Source organism: Erythrolamprus reginae, chromosome 9 (assembly GCF_031021105.1).
Source record: "Erythrolamprus reginae isolate rEryReg1 chromosome 9, rEryReg1.hap1, whole genome shotgun sequence".
NCBI lineage: Eukaryota > Metazoa > Chordata > Lepidosauria > Squamata > Dipsadidae > Erythrolamprus > Erythrolamprus reginae.
This window is the reverse complement of record NC_091958.1, coordinates 26,177,893-26,195,583: the sequence shown is the minus strand read 5'-3', so window position 1 is coordinate 26,195,583 and position 17,691 is coordinate 26,177,893. Positions and strand designations below refer to the sequence as shown.

The window sequence follows — 17,691 nt, the reverse complement described above, 5'->3', positions numbered from 1 at the left end:
GCGGCAACATAGTAGAATCTTCTAACATTTGAGGGACTGTCACTGAGAAGGGGAGCTCAACCTATTCTCCAAAGCACCAGAAGGCAAGAAAAGCAATGAATGGGAAATGATCCAGGAGAGATGCAACCTAGAACTAAGGAGAGATTTCCGGATGGTGAGAACACCGGTCAGTGAAACAATCTACCTCCAGAGGTTGTGGGTGCTCAAGAAGAGGCTGGACAAGCCTTGAGTGGCAGAGGGTCCCCTGCTTGGGCTGGAGACCCCCACCATCCCTCCCAACTGTTGTCCTATGTTCTTCCAGCCAGAGAAGAGCTTTGATACACCAGCCTCAGGCAGCCGCCACTCACCTTGGTGCTCGGAGCCTCCTTGGCCCTGGACTCAAAGAGATGTTCCAGCTTAGCGGAGTCCACCGTGACCTTCTCCAGGGAGGCCCACAGGGTGGCCGGCCCAAACCGAGTCTCCCTGGCAGGGCCGTCCACGTCCTTCAGCTCCCTCCAGAAGAGCTTGACTGTCTTCTTTTTCTTGGCCAGGGAGCCAGCTTCTGCCCCAAAGAGGGGGCTGTGGGATGGGGGGGGAGGAGGAGGCGGGCCAGGTATGCCAGCTGGGGGAGGAGGAGGAGCCGGAGGAGGGGGAGGAGGAACACAGCCGGGAATCGGAGGAGGAGGAGGAGGGGCCAGGTGGGGCAAGGCCACCTTTGCTTCCTGTATGTCCAAATCTTCCTCCTCAGACAAGTCCGAGAAGTCCAGGTCCCGGATCTTCAGAGGTTGAGAGCCAGGTGCCGGTGGGCCTCCCACCACCCTCTCCAGGCCCTTCAGGCTGGCTTCCGCTTCAACGCTGCACTGGCTTTGCAAGGGGAGGGCCCAAGGTCCGGTCTGCTGGCCCCTCTTCTCCTGGCCCTCCTCTTCCCGGGGCCCCACCTTCCCCGCATCTGTGGGCAGCGTCCTCTCCATGCCTGGCAGGCCCTTATTAGCCAACAGCATGTCGAGCATCGGTTTCCTCTTGGCAGGAGCACTGCTGCTCTCGGGAGCCCCACGGAGGCCAGCCAGGGCAAATTCCGGGTCTGGGTCCAAGATGCCAGAGGGGTCCAAGAGGGGGCCTGGAGAGGCGGCATCTTTGGGGGCCACGTTCTCCTTGCTCTGCTCGCCATCTGAGCCGGGCTCTTTCCCGTTGGCGTCTTGGTTTTGCCCTTCGCTCCACCTCTCTGTGGCAGAAAAGGGGCATTTAAAAGCGGGAAAGGCCCAGCAGAGGAGAGCAGAACCACGGAAGGGAGAAGCTGGGCCACCAACGAGGCTCCCCCTGCACCCGTCCACCCTACCTGAGGCCACGTGGTCAGCGCTCGAAACAGCTTCAGCAAGAACTTCCGCTCGTCCCCGGGTGATGGCGCTGATCTTCTCCTTCTGAGAGGCGGCCAGGTTTTCTAAAAAACGGGCTCTGCAAGAGAAGGGGGCACTCTACACCACCGTGTCCGGCGGACAGGGCCAGCCGTGCGCTCTCTTACTAGTCATCCAGGCAGTTGCCCAGCGAGTGAGAGAGAGAGACGGCCAAGCCCCTCTTGGCTTCCTATGAAAATCTACAGAGCTGGCCCAGACAAAGGAGCACCCTGCAAAGGCAGATTTTGGGACTCAAAGGCCAAACCAAGGCCGACCCATCCGCCAAGGCCGAGCAATCCCACTCCTGCAACCACTTGTACTAAGACGGGTGCGAAGGAAGTCTGGGCCTCCACCACAGCCTCGAAATAGCCCCTGCTGGGGAGGGACCCTTGCCCAGCACGTTAGGGGGCTCTGCCTACCAAGTCTGCCCAGGGTACAAAGCAGGCGGGGGCGTGGGTAAGGTTGCAGAAGAGAGAGAGGTTGAAAGATTCAAAGAGATCCGAAAATGCTTGAGTAGGGGTGAAACAGGGTGGGATTTAATGGGGAAAACTATAAAATTCTCCATCTGGGGAGGAGAAACGTAAGGCACAAGGCCAGGAGAGACCACCCAGGGTCGAAGAGAGGTTGCAAAAGAAGCCAAGGCCACTGAGAGACCACAATCAGTAGGGCTGCATCCATATTTCAGGAGGTCCTACGTCCAGCAGAGGGCAGAAGGACAATGACTGGCCAAATGAGCCCAGAAGAGGCCACCGTGAGGCTTCCGAGTCCCAGGAAGGCGGTAGGAAGGTTCTTTGCATGGCTAAGCCAGAAGAGAGCCAGATTCGAATCTAGGCGCCTCGGATCCCCAAGACAGCCTGAAAGAGGAGACCCGGGCTGGTCCCCTGGCCCTGAGATAAGCTGGAACTAGCCGCTGACCACTCTCTCCAGAAATGCCTGTTTTATTTATTTATGTGGCCTTGTATAGTCGATGCCCCTGTGCCAGAAGCCCTGTTGGGCCACGCTGGGCCTCCCCCGCCCCACTCCGTCCTCCGAGGACTCTGCCTGGGGCACCACCAGCCACGCATTAAATGGCCACCCCTCACCCCAGAGGCCAATGCCCACCTCCCTGCCTGCTCTATCACCAATCAACATGTGCACAACACACACAAAGCCCCACGGCCTTTCAGTATCAGCACCACTGTGTGAACTTAAAAACACAAGGGTCTATTCCCCAGGGCTTAAGGGGCAGGGGGTTTATTTTAGCCACGGGGTCCCACCTTCCCTGAGATCCAGACAAAGGATCCTTTGAGGTGGAGCCCACCTTCCGTCTCGGGACCCGGAGGAGGCTAAATCCCCTGGGAGTTGCCCCCTGTGACCCCAGCACTAAGGGGGCTGGTTCAAGCTCTTGGCAGCTAAGGGCAACAAAGCAAAATAATACCGGTTTTCTTTAACTGAGATTCATGAAAAGGCTGCAAGAAAATTTGCCTCTGGACGGCTTGATTTCACTTTCGAAATGGATTTCCATCCTGGTTTATTGAGGCACAATTTTTCAGGGGTGTGTTTGTGTATTTTCTGCAGAAAAAAACAATTGCTACCAATATGCCTTCCATTGAGGACCTGTATACTGCACGAGTCAAAAAGAGGGCGGTGAAAATATTTACTGACCCTCTCACATACGCTACAGAGCACTGCACACCAAGACAACTAGACACAAGAACAGTTTTTTCCTGAACGCCCTCACTCTGCTAAACAAATAATTCCCTCAACACTGCCAAACTATTTACTAAGTCTGCACTACTATTACTACTAGTGTTTTCTCCTCATTCCTGTCACCCATTTCCTCCCACTTAGGACTGTAGGACTGTAACTTGTTGCTTGTATCCTTAAGATTTTTAATTAATATTGATTGTTTCCTCATTGCTTATTTGACCCCTATGACAATCATGAAGTGTTTTTTACCTCCTGATTCTTGACATAGGTCTCTTTTTCTTTTATATACACTGAGAGCATCTGCACCAAAGACAAATTTCTTGTGGGACCAATCACACTTGGCCAATAAAATAATTCTATTCTATTTTAATTAAGAGTCTCCCTGTGAGCAGGCCAGGAGCACTTCCAAGATAGTTGAGGAGTTTGTGGGTGGGAAAAAATGGTGTGTGTGGGTGGTGGGGGCAGATGCTGGGCAAATGGCCCGTGCGCAGGAGGAAAGGAGCCTGATGCACCAGCCTGGCCCCGATGGCTGTGTAACAGGACGCCAGATTCCAAATAAAATGCAATGTTGGGTCTCAGACTCAGATCCAAGTTTCTCATTCTATACACACCTGTCTCTTATCAGGTCTTTCTGATAAAGGAGTGCCGGCTGACCAGCGATATCTCACACGGCCGGCCAGTGGCCTGTTTGCACAGCCCTCTGCGCAAAGCCACAAGTCCTCTGGGCTCCAAGCTGCCAGCTGGAAGGAAATCTGCTGTTTCCTAGCTATACTTCAAGACAGGCGGCAGAAACTGCCCAGGTCTCCCGGGGGGGCTATTTCGGCATACGGAGAGAGGGGATCCGAGGGTGGGGGCTCAGACTGGCAAGTGGCAATGCTAACACGACCTGAGCTGGGAATGGATCCCAGCCAAGCCCCTCTTCCTGGACCCATTGGCACCCCTGCGTGTCCCTGCGCGGATTCGCTCCCTGCCCAGGTGCAGTAGCAGAATTGCGCTGGACTCCGCTTGCACCCGTCACCGTTCCACCTTAGCAGCCCACCTCTGTACAGGTGCCTCTGGCCCAGCAGGCCAGCGCCATCTCTCCCCAGACCGGCCAGGGGTGCCCACGTCCCTCTGTACTTACTCAAAGTGCCTGAGAATGGGCTTGTCCCCAAACACCAGGGGGGCCTCCTCTCGCCTGGGAGGAAAAGGGAGTCAGTGCCAGGGGGTCCTCTGTGCCTGCCACACGCTCGGCCAAGCCAGCCCCAAAGGCAAGAAGAGGGACATGCGGGGGGGAGGGGGGGAGGAATTGCATCCGCAGGGGCCCTCACGCCCAGGTGTCCATCGTCTGGATTCTGCAACAAAGGTGGCCCATAGCAGGAACGGAGGCCTCCCTGGAGAAAGGCAGGGGCGCCCCCTTGTGGGAGGGATGGGATGTGGGGCCCTGTGCCCGTCTAATGGCCAGGGGTGCAGGCGGAGGCTCCCAGGAGGCCAGCCCAGCCTGGCAGTCAGAGGGCAGTTGAGCCACAAGTGTTCCCGAAGCCCCCCTGGGAAACTCCTAGCCAAGAGACGGGCCCTGCTGTCAATGGGGGGGGGGGGGGTGACACAACGCCACCCACAGGCCATCACTTCCTGAGCAGAGCCAGCCATGCCACGCAAGACTCACACCACTGCACACCACACACAGCCCACACGGGCCACTTACCAAGCAGAGGCTGTTTGGCGAAGTCTGGAAGAGGAAAGAGCGTTTAAGCCGGGCAGGTGCTGGAGGGAGCAAGAGGGCTGAGAGGAGGAGAAGCAGCTCAGAGCAGCCAGAAAGAGAGCAGAGCAGACCCCCCCCCTCCTCCACCGGCTCTTCAACCCACCCCGGAGGCCCTCGGGCACACGCCGGCCCGGAGAAGGGGGAAGCAGCTCAAAGGACGCAGAGGGGCGCCTGGGAAGGAGGTGGCTGGCTCTGGGGGGGCCTCTGCGCATCACACGCCACTCTGCCCGGCCCCAGCAGCCCTGCCCCCTCTACGGGGGCTGGGTGGGTGGGTGGAAGACCCTCCCCTTCCCCAGGGAGCCTCCCCGGTGCCCAAACTCCTCCTCCCCCACCCATGGAGGGGGGCTGGAGGCCACCAAGGCTGCACCTTCCACCCACTGACAAGGATGAACTGAAGACCCCGGAAGGGGGCTCTGGGCTAACCTCCCCTACCTGCAGGGTTTTCCCCTCCCCCAAGGCTTCCTCCACCGCCCTCTTGGCTGACCTACTTGAAAATGCTCCGCTCGCCCAGACCAGCCAGCTGCTCTCCTTCCTCCGGGGCCACAGGTGCAGAGAGTTGCAGGCAGGAGGTGCTGCTGTAGGAACCCTCCGAGTTGGGCCTGGGAGGGAGAGACGGGGAGAACTGCGGCCATTGCTGAGTGGGGGGGAGGGGGGGCTCAGTGGGGGCTTTGGGGGCCCAGACAAGAACCAGGTCAGTGGCTCCAGCAGACAGTGTGGCAGCCTCCAGAGACAGAGTCCAGCAGCCAGGACGGAGAGAGTGGGGCCCCACCCATGCCCCACCCCAGCCCCAACTCACGGCTGCTCCCTGCTCTCTCCCTCCGGGCCTGGCATCTGCGGAGGGCCAGCCAAGGCCTCTCTGCCCTCCTCCTCCTGGGCCGCGGCACCGAGGAAGGACCGCCGGGCTCCCTGCCGTCCCTCCTCCCCTCTGCGCGGCTCCTTGGCCCGGGGTCCCAGCAGAGTCTCTTCGGCCCCGTCCTCCTCCTTCAGGGCATTCTGCAGATCAGAGAGCCGGTCAGCAAGAGCAGGTGGGGGGCCCAGGCAGGCCAAGTGGGGAGGGGATGTCCTCCCTCCGTGGGCCCTCACCTCGTACAGGGCCAGCTGCTGCCTGAGGTCCGGGTCCAGTCCCTTGCTGGCCAGGTGTGCCTGGACGAGCCGCTCCATGCCCTGCTGCTCCAGGCAATCTGTCACGTCGTAGAAGGAGTCCTGGTCAGGGAGGGCAGCCAACGTCTGCAAGCCCCAACAGGACACAGCGGTCAGCCGGGCCCAGCTGGCCCCTCTCCCCACCTGCCCACCCACCCACCCACCCTGCCCTCCCTCCCTCCCTCACCTTGTTGATGAGGGTCATTGCAAAGACCTGGAGCTCCGTGTCAGCCCCACTCTTCTGGTCCAGGATGGCCACCAGGGGAGACCATGGGAAGGCCCCTGAAAGAAGGGAGGAAGGGAGGGGGGGAGTGCCCCCTGTTGCTTCCAGGGCCTCTTGGGCAGAAGGTCCTCCTCCCCCAGAGACCCACACACACCCCGGGCATCCTCCTCCCACAGAGTCAGGGCCTGCCCCTCGGGGCCCTTGGGGGCCACCAAAAAGGCTTTGCCTGATGGGACCAGAAGGTCAGGGGGCCCTTCCTGAGGGGGCACCAGGCTCAACTCGGCTCGGCCCCCGTCAAGGAAGCAGCTGGTCTCTGGTCTCACCTCGGACCTGCTCTACGGCCCCCACGGCCTGGATCAGCAGCTGGGCATTGGACTCGGTGAACTCCACAAAGACCAGGAGGAGCTTCAGGGACGTCTTCACCACGAGGCGATACTGGCGGAAGGAGAAGGACACCGTGACGAGGGGAGCAGAGACGGGTGGGTTCAGGCAGGCCAACCAGGCCCATTGCTGGGGGGAGGGGGAGGGGCCCAGGCCCAGCTCTTCCATCAGAGCTCCCTCCCCTGAGCTCCCTCCCTCTGAGCTCCCTCCCCTGAGCTCCCTCCCCTGAGCTCCCTCCCCTGAGCTCCCTCCCCTGAGCTCCCTCCCTCTGAGCTCCCTCCCCTGAGCTCCCTCCCCTGAGCTCCCTCCCTCTGAGCTCCCTCCCCTGAGCTCCCTCCCCTGAGCTCCCTCCCCTGAGCTCCCTCCCCTGAGCTCCCTCCCCTGAGCTCCCTCCCCTGAGCTCCCTCCCCTGAGCTCCCTCCCTCTGAGCTCCCTCCCCTGAGCTCCCTCCCCTGAGCTCCCTCCCTCTGAGCTCCCTCCCCTGAGCTCCCTCCCCTGAGCTCCCTCCCCTGAGCTCCCTCCCCTGAGCTCCCTCCCCTGAGCTCCCTCCTCTGAGCTCCCTCCCCTGAGCTCCCTCCCCTGAGCTTCCTCTCCTGACCTCCCTCCTCTGAGCTCCCTCCCATGAGCTCCCTCTCCTGACCTCCCTCTCCTGAGCTCCCTCCCCTGAGCTCCCTCCCATGAGCTCCCTCCTCTGAGCTCCCTCCCCTGAGCTCCTTCCTCTGAGCTCCCTCCTCTGAGCCACCTCTCCTGGGAGCAGCTGGGACACTGCCGGGGGCTCTGAGTGACCGCAGCCGCTTCAGGGAGGCCCAGACAGAGGGGAGAGGCAAGGGAGCAGGGCCTTTGAGGGGGCCAGTTGAAGGGCAGAAGGAGCTCCGGGCTCTCAGGCAGCAGGCAGGCAGGGTGAGCTGAGCCGCCTGTCTCTCTTCCTCCCGGAGCTGCTGGCAGGAGGAGGCCCCGAGAGTATCGGAGGGACAGAGAAGGAGAACCCAGGCGCCCCCGGCCAGCATCTCCACTCACCAGGCTGCCCGTCAGGGTGTAGAGCCACTGCACCGTCTCTGGGTGCTGGATCACCCCCATCATTCCATCCACAAACAGCAGGATCTGGCTGAGAGCTGCGGGGGGGGGGGGGGGAACACACAGACTGAAGCCCTCCTGGGCAAAGGACCCCCCCCCCTGCTTACTCCTGCCTCTTAACCCCCCCCCCCTCCCAGGGGGACGAGGGCATCCCAGTGAAGAAAGGGCTGATTTCCAAAGCACAGGGGAACACATCAGGCAGAGGTTCCCCCTGGGCCTTGGACCCCCACTGGCCATGGAGAGCAGCCCCGCCTTCTGCAAATGCATAGCTTGCCCGGGGGGGGGGGGGGGGAAGGGAGCAAGGAAGGCCCTGTGGATGCTTGCAGAGCAAGGCAGAGGAGTCCCTGGGAGAAGGTGGCGCTTCCCACACTGAGGGACCGTGGGAGGGGGGATCCTGGCACCTGAAGCCCACTTTGGCTCTTCCTGCTTTGTTGCCGCACCCAAAAGAGGGTGTCTTGGGGAGCAGGAGGGGGTCATACGCCCTGGAAACCTTGAAAGCTGCAGACAGACAGCAGACTTTCTCAGAAGGGTGGGTGGGAGAAAGAGCACCCCCCCCCCCCGATGGATTTATTCGTTTATTTATTTTATTTGTTTGATTTCTAGACCACCCTTCTCCCGAGACTCAGGGCAGTTTACAACATATTGATACATAACAACGGAAGAAATCAAAATGAAATAAAACAACACTACATAAGACATCACTATAAAAAACTTCAGACATCTCACAGACAGCCCACCTCATACAACTCCATCACATCTCCAACAGTTACACAATAATGGGGGCTGGCACAAAGCAACCAGGTTCAGCAGCTCCACGCCTGCCGGCAGAGGTGTGTTTTTAGGTTGGGAGAGTGGGAATAGTACGGATCACTGGGGTAAGTTTATTCCAGAGTGCAGGGGCCACCACAGAGAAGGCCCTTCCCCATGGCCACGTGGAGCCATTTATTTATTTATTTATTTATTTATTGATTGGATTTGTATGCCGCCCCTCTCCAGATCTGTTGGCACACGAGCCATTGCCCTAGCTCAGCTTCAACATGGATGTGTGTGCTGGACATCTGATTTTTGGCTTGTGCAGAGGTTCTGGGAGGGTGTTTTTGGCTTCCAAAGAGCTTCGGGGGGGGGGGGGGGGCGTTTCACGCTCCCCAGGCTCCAGGAAAGCGTTTGGAGCCTGGGGAGGGCAAAACACGTGCCTTCTGGGCCCACCAGAAGTTGGGAAACAGGCTGTTTCCGGACTCCAGAGGGCTTCCGGGAGGGAGGGGAGCCGCTTTTGCCTTCCCCAGGCATTGAATTATGGGTGTGGGCACTCAATCATGTGTGATAGCATGCGCTCACGTTCTTTTGGCACTTGAGGGAAAAAAGGTTCGCCATCACTGCCCTAGGCATTGTCTGCCTGACGGGACCTGGAGAAAGCTGATCCTGCTGAGCTCCCCCCCTCCCCAAGTGGCTGGTTGTTCACTCTGTTCTCCACCAGGGGGCACCCGAGAGACATTGCTGGGAGAGAACCCCAGGGACGCCCCCTCCTCTCTCCCAGGGGCTTCTGGGCCCCTTCCCTCAATGTAGCCAGGCTCCTGCCTCCCCAGAGCATCACACACCTCAGGGAAGGCACTCTCTCCTGTCTCTGGCCTGGGATCCCCCGTTCTTCTCCTGGGGGATGCTCAGTTGGACTCACCCCTCAAGATATAGTTCTGGTAGTTCTGGTCCGCTTCGGCTCCCACTGAGACCAGGCAGGTCAGCCCTCCAGAGTTCACAAACTCGGGTACCAGGTCCTTGTCATCCTGCAACCAAAACCCGGAGCCTGAAAGAGGCTCCCAGAAGCCCCTCCCTCCATTGGGCTGGGCTGCCCCACCCCCCAGCCAGGCCCCAGGGGTGCCGGAAGGGATGCTGGCCAGGCAGGAGGGCCAGCCACGGAGCCTCACCTGGAAAAGCTGCTTGAGGGAGAAGAGGGAGCGCCTCAGCTCCGGACCCTGGGAATGGTACAGCTTCTCTGGGGAAGATGACAAAGGGATCAGTCTCATCACACAAACACACACACACACGAAATGTCTCAGGGAGCCCCTGCCACAATCCCTTCTCCTTGTGGATGCTTCTCAGGGCTTCCACATTTGGAATACTGTGTTCAGTTCTGGAGACCTCACCTACAAAAAGAGATTGATCAAATTGAACGGGTCCAAAGACAGGCTACAAAAATGGTGGAAGGTCTTAAGCATAAAACCTATCAGGAAAGACTTAATGAACACAATCTGTATAGTTGTGAGCCACCCTGAGTTTTCAAAGAGGGGCGGCATACAAATCTAATAAATAATAATAAATAATAATAATAATAATTAATAATAGTCTGGAGGAGAGAAGGGAAAGGGGGGATACGATTGAAACATTTAAGTATGTTAAAGGGTTAATTAAGGTTCAGGAGGGAAGTGTTTTTAATAGGAAAGTGAACCCAAGAACAATCTGAAGTTAGTTGGGGGAAAAGATTAGAAACAACATGAGAAAATATTATTTGACTTAAAGAGTAGTAGATGCTTGGAACAAACTTCCAGCAGACGTGGTTGGTAAATCCACAGGAACTGAATTGAAACATGCCTGGGATAAACATAGATCCATCCATCCTAAGATCAAATACAGGAAATAGTATAAGGGCAGACTAGATGGACCAAGGGGTCTTTTTCTGCCGTCAGTCTTCTATGTTTCTATGTTTCCTCTGAAAAAGTCAGCAGCTGCGGGGGGGGGGGGCAGCCTGTCTCCAGCCGGATTCTGCATAGCTCCACTTGAAAATACAGGGAGACACGGGGGGGGGGGGGGCAGGGGGCAAAAACTAGAGATGACTTGAAGTGAACCGAGACCCGGACAGCCCAGTTCCCTTTGGTGCCCTCGGCCATTCTGAAGAATTGGGGGCCTGGGCTTCTACCCCAAAATGAGCCAACCAAGGTGCAAGTTGAACAGTTTGCGTGTGGATGGTTTGGAAGCTCAGCCGATGCCCTGGGGGCCTCTCCCTTCAGGGCTGGTGGTGGGCAAACAGGCCCCATTATCGTCCCCTTGGGGGCAACGTGAGTCAAGGAGGCCATTCAAGAGGGATTGAGTAACTTCCTTGAGCAGAGCCCCTTGTAATGATCTGCCCAAAGGGAATCCACAATTTTCTCTCTGCGCAAAGAGTCTTTGACTGGAGACCACAATTGGGCCAGAATGTCTGCCACTAAGCGTGGTGCATCCCATTTTATGATCCAACACCCCCCCCCCCGCTGACCCTGCTCACCAGAAGCCTCCTGGGGGGATTGTAAATGGGGACCCCATAAACCCAGGACATCACCATCACCATTAAGGGCAGCTGTATGAGGGGGCATTAGTGACTGGGGTCCATTATGCGGAGATCGTGGAGGATGACCTATGGGCTCGGGACCCCCACTGCCCCAGAGTTAGGGAGGGCTCAGGCCAAGCAGTTACAGCGGGAGGGAAGGAAAGAGCCACTCAGGCCCAGCTGCTCTCGCCCCAGGCTGGAAGGAGCTCTGGGTGACCTTCTTGGCCTCCTTCTGAACCAACCCCTCCTCGTCCCCAACCCCCACGACTTGGAGGGGCACTCAGGCCTGGCATCCCAAACAAGGAGATCTGTTCCTTGGCTTCGTACAAGATACAAATCGCAGAACTTGCCTACCTAATACTAGGCTCTGGATTGCTCGCAGAAATACATAAAACATAAGTTCCAACCAACCCTTCCCCACTCAGGTGCCAGAAAAAGCAGCCCCCACCCCTGCAACTCAACCCCTTCCTGGCCCATTATGGGGGAGAGGAGTCAGGCTTTTGCAGCCCTCTGGAAGACTAAGAGGAGGAGGGGAGCATCCCTCAATCTTCGGCAGCAGGCATTACTGCTAGCATGGACCAAAATAAAAGAGCAACATTATCTGAAAATACCAGTCTGATTATCTACAATGGAAATGGTGATACATCCAAATGTCTTAAATATGGGGTGGGTGGGAAACCATATAAGGACATAATAAACAAAAGGGAAAAACTAAGAATTCAACCAGAACTAAACAGACCAGGGATTGACTTATGGTGGCCACAAGATACGAAAAAGACAGGAAGGAGTTTGGGTTTTATAAAGAACCAAATGAGCTAGATAACATGCCAACAGGAGCAGATGAAAAATCCCTCCCACAAGGGGGCGCCCCTGCCTTTCTCGCGGGAGGCCTCCGTTCCTGCTTTGGACCACCTGTGTTACAGAATCCAGGCGGGGGGGGGGTACCTGGGCGTGAGGGCCCCTGTGGCTGCAATTCCTCCCCCACCCCACATAGTGATGACGTTTGCTGTGTTGTATTGGCAATAACAACAACAACAACAACAACAACAACAACAACAACAACAATAATAATAATAATAATAATAATAATAATCCCGAAAAAGTGGTCGAAAATGAGCAAGCAAAACTACTGCGGGACTTCCGACTTCAGACTGACCGAATTCTGAAGCATAACACACCAGACATCCAGATGGTGGAGAAAGTATGGATCATCGACATCGCAATCCCAGGAGACAGCAGAATTGAGGAGAAGCAGCTAGAGAAATTGGTGAAATACGAAGATCTAAAAATCGAGCTGCAACGACTAGTGGTCCCAGTGGTCCTTGGCACGCTGGGCGCAGTGCCAAAGGATCTCAGCGGACATTTGAAAACCATCGGAATTGACAAAATCTCCATCTGTCAATTGCAAAAGGCCACTTTACTGGGATCGGCAAACATAATTCACCGCTACATCACGCAGTCCTAGGTGCTTGGGAAGCGCCCGACTGGTGATGAAATACGAAATCCAGCAGAGTGATCTCACTTGCTATGTTGTATTGAAATAATAATAATAATAATAATAATAATAATAATAATAATAATGATGATGATGATAATAATAATAATAATATAAATAAATAATAATAATAATATCGTGGGTGACATAGTGACCAAAGGGCTGAGCTGGCCACCTGAAGGCAGGGCCCTGAGGGACAGCACTTATGGGGGCGAGGGGCCTGCAGCACATCCACCTGGGAGGGCAGGTGGGACCCTCAGGTAGAGGAAGCCCTAGGAACAGCCAGCTGTGGGCCAGGTGGGGCTTCAAAAGTGATGAGCACATCTTGAGGAGCAATCTGGAGAGCAACTGGGAATTGGTGCCACTCAGGCCAGGGTGGGCCAGAAGTGGGGTGAGCCAGCCCCTGGGCCAGCTGCAGCTCCAGGAGGGTCTCCAACGGCAGCTCCACTCCAGGCAGGCTGCAGTAACCCAAACAGGAGATGACTCAGCACAAACGACCGGATGCTCCTTCTGGGTGGTGGTGGGGGGGGGGGGGAGGGAGAGGCTGGAACTCCCTTTTTCCTGCTGGGGGAGGAGAGGGGAGGCCCGTCATGGGACCATTTCTCTCCCCGAAACTCTGCAGCCAAAGTGGTCTGCAAAAGCTGAGTAGGAGTGTTTCTACTGCCCTCGTCTTTGGCAGCCCGGTTTGGCTGCTGAGTTTTGCTGTTTATTTAATTTAATTTATTTATTTATTCAATGTTTTTAATGCTGTCCTTCTCCTTAGACTCAGGGCGGCTTACAACATGTTAGCAATAGCATTTTTTAACAGAGCCAGTCAATTGCCCCCCACAATCCTGGTCCTCATTTGACCCCCCCTCGGAAGGATGGAAGGCTCAGTCAACCTTGAGCCGGTGATGAGATTTGAACCGCTGACCTACAGATCTAGCAGTCAGCTTCAGTGGCCTGCAGTACTGCACTCTACCTGCTGCGCCACCTTGGTGGACCAGCTCTGTCGGAGTCCAGGGATCCCCCAGTATGAGACCGCTTGGCTCAAGGACCCAAGGCAGATCCCGAAGGGCAGGCTAAATGGATGCGGCCAGTGAAGGGCTACAAAACATTTTACTATCACATTGTGGGCGTGGCTTATTTTATGGGTGTGATTTGCCAGCCATGGGACCAGGTGGAGTGGCTTGATGATCATGTGACCGGGGGGGGGGGAGGTCATTTGACTGACTTAACCCTAATGTTCCCCTCGGGTCCTTTTAGACCCGAAACGATTTTTGAGACCCTGTAAAAAATTTTCCCTGCATATCTGAATCTTGAAATTCCATGACTGTCTCATTTGAGGGGTTCTTTCTAAGGGGTGTGTGTTTTTGTGAGGGTGTGTGTGTGTTAGTTTTTGCTGGGCAAAAAAAGTTACACTTGTTACCCTCTGGGTCCTTTTAGACCCGGAGTATAGAAAGGTTGGTTCTAGCTACTGCAATGGTCTTTTTAAATACTTTTTTGCTAGTATACTAATTTGAACATTTCTGAACACAATTGAAATGAAAAAATTAATGCTTATTTGTTTATTTTGCTCATAAAAGCCCCCCCCCCCCCATTTTTGTGCCAGCTTGTTCATTTTCACCTAGATTAGGCTGCAAAATCTGACTTTTTTGACCATCTTTGGCCTTTGCATACTAATTTGAACATTTCTGAACATGAATATAATGTCTATTTTTGGTTGTTATGTTTTTAAAGAATTATAATAAAAACTATTTTAAAAAATAAAAAAAATATTTATTTAGTTATGTGCCTGCTTCCTCTTTCAAATGTGGCTCCAGATAGGGCGTTCCAAAGCTCAGAAGCTAAAAATAGCCCCGGCTGCCCAGCACTGACAGAGTCTCACCAGCAGCTGCCTTGAGGCTTCCCAGACGCTGGGCATCTCGGGGCATTGGGGGGGGGGGCTCCCATTCCAGACTGCAGACCGCGAAACTTGCCCCAGCCACTTCAGCCAGTCCTCCCAGCCGTCCTGCTGCATGGCTCCTTTCCTCCCTGTGCTGGGCCTCCCAATGCTTGAAACAGCAAGACTGCCGTGGGCCTTGGGATGCGGGACCACCCCTTGGCATGTCTTCCTCCCTACATGGTATCAGACCAGATTACTTACGGGACCGCCTTCTGCCGCACGAATCCCAGCGACCAGTTATGTCCCACAGAGTTGGCCTTCTCCGGGTCCCGTAGACCAGACAATGTTGTCTGGTGGGGCCCAGGGGAAGAGCCTTCTCTGTGGTGGCCCCGACCTTCTGGAATCAGCTCCCTCCAGAGATCCACACTGCCCCCAAGAGTCTCAAGACTCATTTATGTCACAAGGCTCGGGACAATTAGATGAAGCACCCTTTCCCTGTCTATGCGATGTAATGTGTGGTTGTGAATGAGTTGGCCGAATGATTTTAATATATATGGGATTTTAGTAGTACAGTGGTACCTCAAGATACGAACCCCTAGTCTTACGAACAACTCGTGATACGAACCCGGGGTTCAGAAAAATTTTGCCTCTTCTTACGAACTTTTTTCGAGTTACGAACCGGCGTTCGGAGACTGCTGGGAAGCTGCGCGGCTGTTTTAAAAGGTGACAGCCGGGCGGCGGGGCTTCCCAGAAGCCTCCCGAACGCCGGTTCGTAACTCGAACAAAGTTCGTAAGAAGAGGCAAAATTTTGCTGAACCCCGGGTTCGGTTCGGGAGGTTGCTGGGAAGCCCCCCAGGCCGGCTGCGACCTTTTAAAACAGCCGCGCCGCTTCGCAGCTGTCTCCCGAAGCCGAACACTAAAGCCGAACTTCCGCGTTCGGCTTCAGGAGACAGCTGGGAAGCGGCGCGGCTGTTTTAAAAGGTCGCAGCCGGCCTGGGGGGCTTGCCAGCACCCCCCCGAACTCGACAGCCCCCCTACCCCAGCACTTTGAATCCAGCAGCTTCTGCTGGATACGTGCGATGGGTGGGACGAGCTGCCACAGCCACCGGCTTCCGCGCCGCTCGTCCCACCCATCGCACGTATCCAGCAGAAGCGGCGGGATTCAAAAGTGCTGGGGGGGGGCTGTCGGGACACCCCCCCCACCCCAGCATTTTGAATCCAGCAGCTTCTGCTGGATACGGGCGATGGGTGGGACGAGCTGCCACAGCCACCGGCTTCCGCGCTGCTCGTCCCACCCATCGCACGTATCCAGCAGAAGCGGCGGGATTCAAAAGTGCTGAGGTGGGGGGGGCTGTCGGGACACCCTCCCACCCCAGCACTTTGAATCCAGCAGCTTCTGCTGGATAAGGCCATGGGTGGGACGAGCGGCGCGGAAGCCGGAGCCCGGCCCTGTGGGCTCGGTTACATCTTCCGCTGCCAGCCAGGCAGCGCAACGAAGAGAAGCATTCGCTTTCCTCCCGCCGGCCCCTCAATCGGGCCGGCAGGGAACAGAATGGAGCCTTCCGCGGCGGCTGCCTGCTGGGCTGGTAAGGGGGGGAGCCGAGCCCAGCCCCGTGGCATTCGCTTTCCTCCTGCCCGCAGCCAACTGATCGTGGGCGGCTTCCTGATCTCGAAGAGCTTCCTGGGCATGAAAGCTCGCGAATGCAACAAGGACGAAAGCCAGGAAGCTCTCCGAGATCGGGAAGGAGCCCACGGTCAGACGGCTGCGTGCGGGAAGAAAGCGAATGCCTCTCTTTGTTGCGCTTCCGCCAGCATGGCCTGGCTGGCAGCGGAAGATGTAACCGAGCCCACGGGGCTGGGCTCGGCTCCCCCTCTTACCAGCTCAGCAAGCAGCTGCCGTGGAAGGCTCCGTTCTGTTCCCTGCTGGCCACGGAGCCCGGCCCCGTGGGCTCGGGTACATCTTCCGCTGCCAGCCAGGCAGCGCGATGAAGAGAGGCATTCGGTTTCCTCCCGCCGCCCCTCAATCGGGCCGGCAGGGAACAGAATGGAGCCAGCCCAGAAGCAAGAGACGCAGGATCGGGCTGGTGGCAGGCGAGGCAGCAGGTCTGCATCCTGGGCGGGCGGCGGGCGAGGAGGCGCGGCCGAGCGGTGACAGGGGCGGTTCTCCTCACTTCGGAGAGCTTCCTGGGCATGAAAGCTCCCGAATCCAACAAGAACGAAAGCCAGGAAGCTCTCCCTGGCGGAGACCGCCGGCCCCTTAATCGGGCCGGCAGGGAACAGAGCGGAGCCCACATGGCTATGCTCCGTGACGGGGACCACTGGCTTGCCTAGCGGGCTGGGAGGGAGGCGGAATACAGGAGGAGGAGGAAGAGGAGGAGGAGGGAGGAAGGAGAGAGAGAGAGAGGGAAACCGCCCGGCTGTTTTAAAAGGTGACAGCAGGACGGCAGCGTTTTTTTGCGGGTTTTTTTGTTGTTGCACGGATTAATTGACTTTACATTGTTTCCTATGGGAAACAATGTTTCGTCTTACGAACCTTTCGTCTTACGAACCTCCCCCTGGAACCAATTAAGTTCGTATCTTGAGGTTCCACTGTAATTTTTAATTAATTAGATTTGTTGTGTTGTTTTTTGTATTCTCTGATACAAAATAATAATGATAATAACAATAATAATGATAATAATGATAATAATAATAATAATCATCATCATCATCATCATCATGATCATCATCATCATCATCTGCGCCTGGCCCTCAACAGCCCCACTCTTAGGAAATACGCTTAAGGAAGCTGATGCGTGGGTCAGTGCCCCCAAACAGGATGCAGCACAGTTTTTCCCACCCGATGACGTCATACATCATCGTCAAACTAATATTTTTTTGCAAATAAATAACAAAAAAAATAATTATTGTTAAAAATAATTATGTTTATAAATATCAGGATCACTAAGTGTCTTATTCAATGGTGAGTACCAATAATAATGGTGAGTAAATGGTTGTTAAGGGAATGGGAAATGGTAATTTAGGGTTTAAAGGCTTGTGATACTGTTCATAGCCAAAAATGGTGTATTTACTTCCGCATCTCTACTTCGCGGAAATTCGACATTCGCGGGCGGTCTTGGAACGCAACCCCCGTGAAAATCGAGGGAACACTGTATTGACGAAACCATGGAATAACAAGGCAGACTGAAAAGCAAAACCCAACCCTCCCACCTGAATTATCCCTCTGCCCATCCCAGGGGCTCAGAATCCCATAATCCAGCCCCTAAACTGGGTAACAGAGTGGGAATAAACTTCCAGCAGACGAGGTTGGTAAATCCACAGTACCTGAATTTAAATGTGGCTGGGATAAACATAGATCCATCCTAAGATAAAATACAGGAAATAGTATAAGGGCAGACTAGATGGACCAGGAGGTCTTT

General features: G+C 55.8%; 1 protein-coding gene across 2 annotated transcripts in view; it reads right to left on the bottom strand.

Annotated features, from left to right (window-relative positions):
• FHOD1 (formin homology 2 domain containing 1) overlaps positions 1–17,691 on the bottom strand; it is a 79,517-nt gene that overhangs the window by 51,132 nt on the left and 10,694 nt on the right. For both annotated transcript variants that reach the window (XM_070760614.1, XM_070760613.1), the window contains exons 4-13: positions 9,538–9,605; positions 9,291–9,396; positions 7,562–7,656; positions 6,487–6,598; positions 6,128–6,222; positions 5,884–6,027; positions 5,597–5,793; positions 5,289–5,399; positions 1,316–1,431; positions 348–1,201 (exon numbers count right to left, since the gene is read on the bottom strand). In XM_070760614.1, the coding sequence (XP_070616715.1) occupies positions 348–1,201; positions 1,316–1,431; positions 5,289–5,399; positions 5,597–5,793; positions 5,884–6,027; positions 6,128–6,222; positions 6,487–6,598; positions 7,562–7,656; positions 9,291–9,396; positions 9,538–9,605 (1,898 nt within the window). The remainder of the gene's footprint in view (positions 1–347; positions 1,202–1,315; positions 1,432–5,288; positions 5,400–5,596; positions 5,794–5,883; positions 6,028–6,127; positions 6,223–6,486; positions 6,599–7,561; positions 7,657–9,290; positions 9,397–9,537; positions 9,606–17,691) is intronic.